Below are 13,030 nucleotides of genomic sequence, written 5' to 3'. Positions count from 1 at the left end.
ATCAGACAGTACTAACCCTAGATTGGAGGGGAGGTGGTTGAACGAGATGATGGAAGCCATCTTTACCAATCTCAGAAATGGCCGCTTCTCGGACACCTGGTACATATCCTGGTAGGCAGCTTCAAAAGCTTCCTGGTAATCTGATCCGTAGGAGTGTGGGTCTACACACCCCACATATGTTTCACCACTTTCTCTCGCTCCTCAATGTCATGTCAAACACAATTGCCTTATAGTTCTAGAAACCTATAGAGAGAGACGGAACTAGTACTACTGACGAGGACGTCGAGATGATTAGGGGTGTGCGAAAATAGACCAAATCGACCCAAACCCGTGTGGTTTGGTACAGTTGTATATTTCCACAAACTGATTGGTTTGGTTCGGTAAGTGGGTGCATTTTCTAGGAACCATCGAAACCAAACTAAACCAATTAATTCAATTTATATATATATGTAAAGAATAATATGGTAATGTGACGAACGGTCAAGATTAAATTACATATGAGAGGAGATGATAACCCTAACCTAAGTCCCTTCTTTTACGTTATTCTTTTACTTTGCTTGATTTACGTTGCCTATTGACTTCTTTTCACTTTCTTTGGTGAACTTATATTATGTCTGCATTTCTTCAATGTTTGAAATGTTATTTTATTTCTCGTATCATGTTAGTTTGAATGATAAGAAAACTAAAAGTTCTATTCGACTGTAACTGACTCTGATTTTATCTAAATGTTTGTTAAAGTTTGGAGTTGTTCAGGATGGCTCAACAAGTGTGTCGGTGAGTCAGGGAGGATTGCCCACAAAGGTTTTTTTTTTTGAAACCATCGAAACCCTTTTCATTCATAAGTGAATAAATCACTGATTTACATGGAAAATGTTAATTCCCTCGATTCAGCGACATGAGAGTTACATAATCAAATTCTAAGAACTTTGAATATAAAGTACCTCATGAGGTGAGAGAATTTGGACTAGACTCTGACGAGAAAGAAAAAAAAAAGATGAAAGGATCCTAAAGATCACGAATAAAAGGACCCTAAATGTCAACAAAACAGAAAATACATGTAATAAAGAAAAATACTAATTTACATCCCCCGTTGTCGCCAGAAAACCTCCCTTGTCGCCGGAAAACCGTCACCGGAAAACCGTCGCCAGAGAATCGTCGTCATCACCGGTAAAACCGCCGCCACTATAATCATTCATCACCACCAAATCCGTATGTATGATTCAGATCCGGTCTATGTCTTCTCACTGTTTTCTATCCCTCACTGGAAACCATATACAATACCCTAGTTTTTGAAAGATAGATCAAGGTCTCAAGAGGAGGAGAGAGAGAGAGAGTAAGAGTAATACTCATGAAGAATAAGGAGTAACACCACATTAACAACATCACCCCTTTGTTAAACAAGATAACCCTTGTTGTTCAACAAGATAACCCTAAATTCTTCTTGACAAGAAAGAAAAGAAGCATTTCAATATCCCTGAAGACATTGTTTCACTTCCACCAATGATTCAACAATGACTCTAGACACTACTAATGGAAGGAAGACTAACAAACATCGAGAAAAACAAGGGGATCCGGCGAAGGGGCTTCCCTTCGCCGGAAGAACAAACTCGGATCTAGAAGATGAAAGAGAGGGACGGTTTTTCCTCACTGAAAGAATTCCAAAGTTTTTCAGTATTGACGTTTGCCCACAAAGGTTATTAAATCTATATAATAAAACAGGTGGATGGGTGCTGACTGGGACAAACCTCCTGATAAATCCAGCCGTTCATCCCACATCAGCACATCCATCCACCATTGGCACATCCATCCACCATTGGATTCACATGGGCACCTATAGACATATCTTCTCAACAGACATATCTTTAGGTTCCAACTCATAATCACCGACCATATCTTTTCGGTTTCTGGTTTCCCTAAAATTCACTTCTTCTTCCCCCTTGTAAATGATTGACTTCTCCTCCCTCACCAAAATTGTTTCTTAAATCCATTTCCCCTTCAAAACTTCTTCTTCTCCTCCTTCACCAGACACATCTCCTCTCCCTCACTAAAATCCACACTTAAAAAATCATTTACAAATTTGAATTTCCTTCATCGTTTTCCTGCGGTGGGTTCGGCTGAAAGGTTACTATTCAATCTCTTCTCTCAATTTCTGGTAAACTTCATCTTCCTTGTAGAAATTTATTCAATTGGTTTCGTTTCCAAAATTGTTCATAACTTTATCTTCCTCGTAGAAATTTATTCGATTGGTTTCGTTTCCAAAATTGACTATAAATTTATGTGGGTTTGATCTTTGTGAATGTTTCTTTAGGTAGTTTTTGGGTAGATATTGATTGAAATGTTGAATTTTGGTTTAACTCTTTATGTGTTTGATGTTGCCATATATGTGTTTGATGAACTGTTTGTCGTAGTGTTCTCTTGTAGTTTTTCATGACACTCTTTAGGCGACCCTTTCCAACACAAACCTGAGACTAATCCTTTATGGCTTTGATGAAAAAGTTTCCGACCCCTCGAATAAAGTGGATGTGCCGAAGACGTAAGTTAACTATGCTTTATAGACACCTAAGCCAATGAAAGACCCATTTGGTTTATGTGAGCGACATCAAGAGATAGGTGTTTTTCCATTCTTCATTGATATTTATTTATTTTCATTTTTTTCTCTAATAACCACTTTGTCATCCTTACCTTAGATAAAAGGATCAAATTCAATGACCTCCACAAATCAAGCTTTTAAAGTTATATTCACCTCTTATATTATTGGTGTATGTAATAGTTCCATCTTAGAAGATCATTTGTTTTTCTCGCTTTTTTCTGTCTCTTTAGGAATGGATTCTATGTCTGGAATAGATGTTACAGCCAGAATACACAAGATAGAAGTTATGGTTGTTAAATGATCTAGATGGACAAACATTAGGACATTTTTATGGTTTGGTTGCAGCTTCTCCAAGGACCTTAAATGGATTGTCACCTTTGTGTTTGATTTTATTTTTCTCAATTGTTGGTTTCCTTCTCCGATATTACAATCATATTCAGTCTCAACGCAGGCTAAACTTATTTGGATTTCATCACCCATTGCTTGAATACCATTTCGGTTTGGTATTTCGATTTATGATATCCTTTGCTCCTTTTGCTGCAAATTATGTTGAATGTATTTATCATTTGTAGTTGTGAATGGAGTTATTAAATCAGAAATTGTAAGTGGACAAGGATGAATAAATTGAGGTATCTCTCTTTCGCTATTTTTACATGCTTATGATTTTTCTCACGCGTGATTTTGTACTAAAAATTACCCCATGTAAGAGATCAGTTGAGATCTAACTACTCGTGTCAAATAAGACGAGATTTACATTTAAGTATAAGTATTCTGTTACCTAATTTTTTGGCCAAGTACATTTAGTTTATATACTCTATTTTCTATTAGTAGCAACGAGATTCACACTGCACCTACCTTTTCTTTTCTTTTTTCTGTTACCGTTGTATCTATGCCTTTTCAACTTTTTACCTAATTACATTATCTTGCTTCACCTAATTACGTTGTCTTTCTAACAGAAAATTAAAATATCTCAGTTTTCAATAGTTATTTCTTTTGATCTCTTATTTTTGTTGTCTTTCAGAGAGGAGATTAAAGAAATAGAATGGGGGAGGAGGTTAATGAAATAAAGGAATAGTTGTCACATTTGGTACTATGATTTCTTTAGCTCTTCTATTTATCTGTAGATTTGTTCACCGGTTGTTGAAATTCTGCCAGTTGTTATAGGAAATGCAAGTGGGCTCTACGGGCCAAGTTCTTGGGTGTTTCGACTAGAACCAACCACCGATCCTCGGTTATTGAAAATTACGCAATTTAATTTGTAAGAATTTCCTCATATTTATATTTGATGTTGGCTGTGCCGGAGGCACGTGTTACGCCTAGAACACTTGGACCACATAAATGCGATTCACTCATTTGTGTTCCTGTTTTAACTCTTTTTATTCCAGTTGTAAAACTCAAATCGTTTCACCTTCTCGTGAAATCGTATCATGTTTTCATTTAGGGAAGAATATTCACCTAAAGAGAAGGATCTTTTGGTCAAAGACGTTGAGGTAACCGTATTTGATTTTTTTCTATTTCATTCCACTTATTTGATTCAAAAAATCTCAATTGGGTTTTGGACTATATCTAAACTCCCTCTTCCATAATCTATTTTGCAGAATTGGGGGAGTTGTATTTACGAATCTCTTTGATTCAAATTTCATGGGTTTTAATTGATTCACTGATTGAGTTCAGTAATGGTTTTTTTTAGAAATGGGTGGTTTTTTAATATGATAATCGATTATTATATCGTCGATTAGACGCCATAAGGTAGAGAGAAGGATCAAAGATCAAGGCTTTGTTCATCGAGTTTGTTGCTAGACGGTGGTCAGGAACAAAATTGGAACAAACTCAATTAAGAATAGTTCAATATTCTGCCATTACAGAATAATAACATTTTCCCTTCTCCAACAGATTAAAGGTGCGCCACTCATATTCATGGTTATTTTTTTCGCAATTAAAGTACTATTCTTAATTTTCTTCAACTGAACTTGTAGGTGTTCAAAAGCACAAATGATGAAGGAGATGCATTTTCATCTGCTGTTGAAGCTGTAGAAACTGTTATTGGTGTTGCTAATGCAACCAAAGTCTCAAGGTAAAACTAACATTTATTCCAGTCTCATATGCCTTTTGCTCTCGAATTATGCTCTTCTAGTGTCAGTGTTTCATGAGAAGGAGGTAGACGTCTGCCTTGCACTACTACAACGGTATTCGTGGAAAAAGATGTGTCAAAAGTTATGACTCCTCTGCCTGATGCGCTGAAGTTTATTAGTTCATTAGGTGCTCATCGGAAATTTACGGCAGTGTTTGTTGATCGTGGTGGTGTTCACAAACTTCTTGCAAAGCTAAGATCTGGTCGTTCGTTTTTTGGTCTGTCATCATGCTTATTCACTATCTGTTCTCTTCATGTAAAAGTTTGGTGTTCAAGTTGATAATTCACTCTTATTATCAGGGTTATATGGTTTTACTCAAGGCTCTTAAGTTATGACTTTACTTGCAAGGGGTCATGGAACGTGTTTGTGCATTTCCTGCTGAGGTTGTCTACCAAGTTGTTGAGTTACCACTTCAGCTTATTGAGTGCAAGCAATACCTAGCAAGGAAAAATGTTGCTTTATTTTTTGCTGCTGCTTTTATTTTCAGGGCGATTGTGGATTCTTTTGATTCCGGGGAGGTTGCACAAGTTATTGAACGTTCTACAGGATGCAGCTTTTGTGAGATCAGGAAGTAATTTTGGGGCATTTGGCTTATCTAATGGGGGTTCACTGACAATTTCAGAGAAGCAGGTAGTTTTTCACACGTGCAATGAGGCAGTATTTCGGACTCATCATCTTCACTGACAACTTCATCCTCACTTCACAATTCACCCTCTATCTTTCAAGCTGAGATCCTTTTATGATGTTGTTACCAAGTCACTCAAGAAGAAGCATGGGCTAAGGTTTCTATGCTTGAGCTTGAAATGGATGCCGCAATTCAGGACAGGGTTTCATCAATTTTTTAAAAATAAGTCTGTTAAAAATTACAGTTTTGAAGTTCCACATTCTCTTCAACATCAGTGTCCGTGCCGGAGGCGCGGGTCATACCTAGTTATAGATATATTTAGTAGACTTAAGCTACCTTTGATCTTATTGTGGTTAGTGTTTTATCTTCTAAATTCTAATTCATGTTAGAACTTTTGATTAAGATTAAATTTTGTTCTGCTGTTTACTTGGGGAATTTTATTTTGTAAGAGCAAGTCCAGTGAGGGTCAGGTGGCCTCAGACCCTAACATTAGGGGTGACTGAAGGTCCCCAACGTGACCGTTGGGGATGATCTGGGTCGTTGGAAAAAATCCAACGGCCAAGATCTTCTCCTTTTTTTTTTCGTTTTTTAATGTAGTTAGTTTTAATTTTTTTTCAACTCTAAAAAAACTTCCACATTAATAATTAAAATACGTTGAACGAAAGTGTCGGTCCCCGAATAATTTTTCAACCTTGAAAAAAAAATATTATTTCGAAAATAGTTTAAACACGTGTTTTGTATATACACAAAACCACACACGTTTCTCGCACACTAACAAAAACGCCACACACGAATTTCTCACATAAACAAATTTTCGGCCTCAAGAGAGGCTGAGGTTGTAGCTGAATTTTTGAGGCTGAGTTGAGGCCAAAAATTTGGGGTGAAAAGGTGGTTTTTTCAGCCTAAGACAGACTGCCATTGAACTTGCTCTAAGTACTCAGTGAATGTGTTTATTGGCCGAGTTGTTGAGGTTTTTGTCTACATGTCCACAAATATTTTTTGGATTTCTTTTTGAATGAGTTGAAATTTTTTAATCTTTTTGTTTTGATGATCATTTAATATCTTAAGGTTCTCATATGTAAAAGTTGATTAATTCAATTGTTAAATTCCAATGGGACAAGGTTAATGATGAAATTGTATACAAGCTAAATCTCTTAGTATTTTATATATTAGATATTTTTTTCCAAAAGCATTATTATATTTTATTGTGTCAACCAACACCCGGATGGCCCAATGCCCGAATAACCTGCCTCCATAACCGGGTTTGGGCGGCTTTGATCATTCAAATATTTAAATTTGCCCACCCGATTTACCCAGAGTGTTCAAGGAGTACAACTACCCGAGACCTAGCTACCCGTGGGTACCCATACTCGTCCGACTCCCACTCCTAATTCAAACACAGGTCTCTCATTAGATATTGAGCTACCTAGCAGATATGTTGAATCTACTCTGGATATGGTCATATGGGTTGATGTCTAATCTAATTTGCAACACGAGAAATAGTTTTCAAATTTTTGGGTTGCAACGTTTACTTATGTGCGTCCTAGCTTATAAAAGTTGAGAAAAGGCTTGCAATTTTTCTGAACATTTCGCAACCAAAAAATTGGGATATTTAGGAGCTTATGTATAGTGACTGATTTGAACTTCACACAGTCTTGACTCCATTAAACGTCATGCAAGTCGATAAGAAAAAGACAAGTTAAGCGACGGGACAAGATATGTGAGAAGAAATTTCTATTGTAATCCCCCAAAAGTTATCCTGCTACGTGTTGGGTCAATATCTAATTCAATTTGAATCCGAAAGATAGTTTTCAAAATTTTGGCTCGCAGCGTTAATTAATGTTTGTAGTCTTATAAAAGATTGTTATCAATGAAACTGGGTATCTAGTTTTCGATTTTAGAGAGAGGGAATTAAAGGTGACTGAGTGCGAGGATTTTAGAAAATTTACACAGTAATTTTGTTTTTTCATTCGTAATGAAGATCATAGCATCATTGTCCCTCTTAGAGAAGGTGTCGTCAACAAAACTACGTAAATCTATTATATTATATTATATTATATTATATTATATTATATTATATTATATTATATTATATTATATTATATTATATTATATTTATTTATTTACTTTCATTAATACTTTGCTTAATTTATTTGTTTTTTGTCATAACATGACGACAAAAGTAGGATATTTAAGAGCTTATATATAGTGAGAGAATTGAAAAGGCTCCATGACCCCATTTAGACGTCAAGTAAACAAAAATAAGTCAATCCAAAAAACAAGTCAAGCGAAAGGACAAGAAATGTTGAAAAAGAATTTCTTCTAATGGATACCCTTCGTAAAGTTGTGGACGCAAATATAGTAAGCGGGTCAAGCCGAGAAATACGAATTTTGAAAATTAACAAAGAAAAATATCTGAAAAGAATCTCGAGAAGAATAGTCTTCTAATCTCTATAAACATATAGGGGAAGGATTCTGACAATAGGAGAGTAAACAAAATTGAGTCCCATTAGGTATGGTTGCAGTAGAGCACTCATCAGTAATGCTTCTACCCATCTTAATATTACTAGTAGTACCGATGACACTGGTGGCGACGATGATGATCACCGCCACAAAGCCTGGGTGCAAAGAAGAATGCGGTGGTATTAGCATTCCCTACCCATTTGGCATCGGCGCCAAAGGTTGTTACTATTATGAACCTCAGTACCTGGATGGGGAGGAGCACCAACCGTTTGTGTTAAATTGCAATTACTCTTCCAATCCCCCAAGGTTGTTGTACGGTAATATGAAAGTCACAAACATATCAGTATTGGACGGGGAATTAAAAGTAGAACTACTCATGGGCACCGATTGTTACGGTTATAATGGAGAGACCTGGGCCGGACTTGTCAAATTCTCATTCTCGGATACCAAAAACGAGTTTTTTGGTATCGGCTGCAACATTTTAGCCTTATTACAGGGAAGATCAGGAGGTAATATTGCCACAGGATGTCTGTCTACTTGTGAGAGTATAAATGATGTAGTGAATGGGACTTGCTCGGGCATCGGTTGTTGCAAGACCTCCATTCCGGAAGGAATCGCCTTTTATAATGCTACCAGTATAAAAGTTGGAAGTATTGGTAAGGAATTGGGTACATGTAATACTGCATTTATAGCCGAAAAAAATTGGTTTAAATTTATAACATCACATCTAAAGGGATTTGATTATTGGTATGCTCCTGCAATAATGGATTGGACTATTGGGAACGAGACATGCACTCAAGCTATAAAAAACTTAACTAGCTATGTGTGTGGCCCGAATGCCCAATGCTACGAGCCAGGAGGTGCCTCTGGTTATCGTTGCCAGTGCAAGAACGGATATGAAGGTAATCCGTACCTTACGAGTACTCCAGGTAGTTGTCAAGGTAATCACCCCATTCATCTCTAATATCAACTTAATTTTGAGAATAATTTTGATTATGAGGAGATTGTGATTATCCCAATTTTTCTCGTCAGATATTAATGAATGCAAAGAAAATTGTAAAAGAGAGTTCCAAATTTGCTCAAACATAGAGGGTAGCTACAGATGTTCCTGTCGGCATGGTTATCATCCTGACAACGTGTCAAACTCCGACACAAACTCCGACAAGTTTAATTGCTATCGCCCAACGAGGTTTCGACCTATTCATATAATTATAGGTAAGTAATTTTTTAATATGAAAAAGGAACTTCTTTTATGACACACAAAAAAGGAGATATCCCTCTTCATAGGATTTCACTAAAGAAGTAGGAGGAAATTTCCTACTTCTAGTTCCAAATACACTTTTTATGATTTGCCTTATCGGTGCGTCTACGCCTCTTTGACGGTGGTAAATATATTATGACCACTTCGGATACTATAGACTCCAAATAAACCAAAATAAAAAAGAACCCTTAGATGTCGTTCTGTTAAGATTATTTTGGCATGATAAACGTCATAACAAGGTGAACTAAAAATTAGTCCCAAAAGTTATGGTTTGGTTGCTAAATGCAAATGTTAATTGATAAACATGAATTGGGTACCATTCTATGCAGGTAGTTGTGTAGGCTTGATAGTCTTACTTGTGAGCAGCTTTTGGTCATATTTGTGGTATATGAAGATAAAATACCTCAAAGTTAAAGAGAAATTTTTTATGCAAAATGGAGGTTTAATGTTGCAACAACTCCTTCATGAACGAGAAGAAGCATTCGAAGATAATAGGAGTGGCAGAAATGGTAGAAGTAGTAAGTCAATTGCGAAAATATTTACTACCGAAGAACTAAACAAAGCCACCAACAATTACCACGAGAGTCAAATTCTTGGTCAAGGAGGATATGGTACCGTTTATAAAGGAGTTTTGTCTAACAGAGAAGTCGTCGCTATTAAGAAATCAAAAGTGATTGACAGGACTCAAATTGACCAATTTATAAACGAAGTGGTTGTTTTATCACAAATCAACCATAGAAATGTTGTCCGTCTTTTGGGTTGTTGTCTAGAATCTGAAGTTCCTTTACTAGTTTACGAGTTTATTATGAATGGAACTCTTTTTGAACATTTACACGACAATAATGAGAGGAAAGTACCAAATCTTGTATGGAATGACCGCTTAAGGATAGCGGCAGAGGTGGCAGGATCACTTGCATACTTACATTCGGATGCTTCAATACCTATAATTCATAGGGACATTAAGTCAAGTAACATACTCTTAGACGATGATTATAAAGCTAAAGTATCAGATTTCGGAGCATCAAGATTAGTCCCTTTCGATCAAACACTATTAAATACGGCAGTTCAAGGAACTTTTGGGTACATGGACCCAGAATACTTTCTTACGGGACAACTAACAGAGAAAAGTGATGTTTATAGTTACGGAGTTCTACTTGCAGAACTACTCACAGGGGAAAAGGCAGTTTCTTTTGCTAGACACCAAGATCACCGTAACTTAGCTAATTATTTCCTCTCTTCGATGAGAGAAAGTCGGTTGTTTCATATCCTCGACCATAAGTTTGCGAGTAATGAAAATAATGAGCAACGATATCAAGTGGAACAAGTTGCAGAACTAACAAAGAGATGCTTAAGAATAAAAGGAGAAAGTAGACCTGAAATGAAAGAAGCATTTATGATGTTGGATGGACTGATGAAAAGGTCTTTCAATCATAAGTGGGTTTTCGACGAGTTTGTAGGAAATGACGATGAAGACGAGAAGAGTTACTTGTTAGAAGAAGGAAGATCCGAATTATCTTACGTTGGTAGTACTAGTAATACAATTGGCGACAATAAAACAATGGTTCCTTTAGAAATTGGGGGCCGTTAGTGTTTGGCCGCAATGTATAACTAGCGTGTTATTCTTACGTTAGTGCGCGTCATTATAGTAACGGTGTAGAAGGTGTTCCTTTTTTTCTTATAAATTTAGTGTATTTATTATAACTTTTAAATTACTTTTTGTTTTCATTTGAGTCCATACAATTGTTTACCCCAATTAAGTAAAAGTCAAATAAGTCAATTACGTTTGAGTGCCCGATAATTTTTTGTCTAAATAAGATTTCTTTTTTGTCATATATTAGCCACCTTAAGCTAAAACTGTTTTTTTTTTAGGTTAAATTTTCAGATTCTAGTTTGCTTTCGAGATCTGTGAGTGATCCATCTCATGAGAAATCAATCTCTTATTTCAGAAATTCTTCTATATTCACCAAAGAAGAAGTATTTGTAAACTCAAAGAAATTAATCCCTTATTAGATCTTTTTTGTTTCTGTAAATTCTAAAGGTTGCCAATATATGGACAAACAAAGTTCTTATATGGATAATAACTTTGGGTGTAAACATAATTACATATTTGTAAGAGGGCAAGAAATTTTGTTGTGTCTTAATCTTCACGACCACCTTCTTCAAACAATCATCACCCATCGTGTTCTTCAAATGGCCACTATCACTCCTCTTAATTTCAAACTTACAAAAAGAAGAAGAACACATTTTTTCTAGGGAAGAATGTGATATGATTTTCTTGAGCAATTAAGTTGCCATGGTGATTTAATAATTTTTTATTTTAGTTAGGGTTTCTTATGTGAATCATCTACAAAAATTTCTCAGTTTTGAAAGAGATCTGATGAAGTTTCAACTTTACAGTTCTTACCGACTCTTGTTCATGTTTCAGGTTTCTTTTGTAAAAGGTGATCAAATATTCAAGATCTCATTCTTAATTTTAGGGAGATGATGATGGTGTAATAAGAGTGTAGTCAATATATGTAATAAGAGTGTTCGAGAGGTGCCTCTGGAGAGGGGTATTTTTGTCATTTCTTTTGTAAAAGGTGATCAAATATTCAAGATCTCATTCTTAATTTTAGGGATCTAACAAACTTTCCCTCCAACTCTTTCTTCCTCTTTCTCTCTCTAGCCGAACCTATATAAGTTGAAGTGCATTGGATCATTTGATATAATGAAATACACTTTTACTCTCAATCTCTTTCTCTGTCTAAAACCTCACATGGTATCAGAGCTCTAGGGTTTTCTTCTTCAAAACCTAACAATGAAGGAAACAAGCTCACACTCAAACTCTTATTCTTCTCTTAATTCATCAAATCATCTTCCTTCTCTAAATGTCACGAACTGTGTAGCAGAGAAATTGGATGAAACGAACTTTCTGTTATGGCGAGATCAATTTGAAACCATCTTGATCAGTAATGACTTGATCGGTTATGTTGATGGATCTATAATACCACCAGAAGCTTCGATCTATGAAGATGATAAAGAAATTGTAAATCCAGCTTATCAGATCTGGAGAAAACAAGATAACTTCGTTAAAAATCATGCTTGAAAGCAACCTTCTCCAGATCTGTTCATCAAATGTACTTGGATTGAAGACTTCTCAGCAAATTTGGGGATATATGACACAATTTATGCTGAGGAGTTTGAAGCCAAGCAAGATCTTCTTCGACGAGAAATTCAAAACACACGGAGAGGATTAGCTACAATTAGTGAGTATTTACGAAAAATCAAATCACTTTCTGATTCTTTAATTGTTGTAAATGATAAGATCTCTGAGAAAGAGATCATTCGAATTGTTCTAGCTGGATGAGGAAAAGATTATAGTCAATTTATAGTGGTTATTGATAATCGAACAACTCGAATTAACTTTCCTAAACTCAGATCTCGTCTTCTTCACCATGAGCAATGGTTATCTGCTCCGAAGAAGTTTGATGAACAATCTGCTTGTTATGTGAAGAACACTGATTATCATAGATCATCTTCATATCATCAGAAGAACAATTACAATCAAAACCAGTCAAATAATTCTAAATCAGGTTATACTAGATCTAATTCAGATAGATCTCATACAACAAATCAAATAAAACAGAAGAGTTCTTCTCAAATAAAGCCTCATATGTCAGAATCACCTCGAACACAACATCCATCACACAATCAAAAGGCTGAGAAGTTTGATTTCTCTAGCATTCCTTGTGGAATTTGTCATAAATGGGGTCATAAGGCTAGTAAGTGTAGATTTTGATATGCTCCTTCTAGACCTTCAAATTCTCAGTCCTTTGCTGGACTTCATATTGGAGAATCATCAAAATCTCCTCAAATTGATGGTGATTCTGAGCCTTCTTAAGAAGAATGCAACATAGCTTTCATTGAAGAAGGTCTTACTGCTAATCTAAGCTCCACACAAGTTTCAAAGTCTTGATTGG

General features: G+C 35.9%; 1 protein-coding gene and 1 long non-coding RNA gene across 10 annotated transcripts; both read left to right on the top strand.

Moving 5' to 3' along the window:
- Positions 1-1,741: 1,741 nt before the first annotated feature.
- Positions 1,742-5,773, top strand: LOC147564790 (uncharacterized). 9 transcript variants are annotated; one of them, XR_015228124.1, is made up of 9 exons: positions 1,742-2,152; positions 3,163-3,219; positions 3,612-3,677; positions 3,755-3,848; positions 3,976-4,080; positions 4,189-4,490; positions 4,567-4,939; positions 5,022-5,105; positions 5,210-5,773. It is a non-coding gene; the product is annotated as an uncharacterized LOC147564790 (long non-coding RNA). The 9 variants fall into 9 exon arrangements; XR_015228122.1 differs by having other exon boundaries at positions 4,567-4,664; positions 4,850-5,773; XR_015228119.1 differs by having other exon boundaries at positions 5,022-5,773.
- Positions 5,774-7,685: 1,912 nt separating this feature from the next.
- On the top strand, positions 7,686-10,901 carry LOC147564789 (wall-associated receptor kinase 2-like). The gene is made up of 3 exons (XM_086650000.1): positions 7,686-8,751; positions 8,843-9,025; positions 9,401-10,901. Exons 1-3 carry the CDS (start codon positions 7,863-7,865, stop codon positions 10,657-10,659), a joined length of 2,331 nt encoding a protein of 776 aa, XP_086506126.1. The 5' UTR covers positions 7,686-7,862; the 3' UTR covers positions 10,660-10,901.
- The last annotated feature ends 2,129 nt before the right edge of the window (positions 10,902-13,030 follow it).

This window comes from Eschscholzia californica, unplaced genomic scaffold (genome assembly GCF_041429995.1).
Source record: "Eschscholzia californica isolate CP2 unplaced genomic scaffold, dmEscCali1.0.p SCAF_1, whole genome shotgun sequence".
In the NCBI taxonomy this organism is placed as follows: Eukaryota; Viridiplantae; Streptophyta; class Magnoliopsida; order Ranunculales; family Papaveraceae; genus Eschscholzia; species Eschscholzia californica.
Note: the sequence above shows the minus strand (reverse complement) of the source record. Positions and strands in the feature narration are given on the sequence as shown.

Coding starts and splice junctions, on each gene's coding strand:
- LOC147564789 (XM_086650000.1), top strand. CDS start 7,863: ATGGTTGCAGTAGAGCACTCATCAGTAATGCTTCTACCCATCTTAATA. Junction 8,752..8,842: donor TACTCCAGGTAGTTGTCAAG/GTAATCACCCCA, acceptor TTTTCTCGTCAG/ATATTAATGAATGCAAAGAA. Junction 9,026..9,400: donor ACCTATTCATATAATTATAG/GTAAGTAATTTT, acceptor CATTCTATGCAG/GTAGTTGTGTAGGCTTGATA.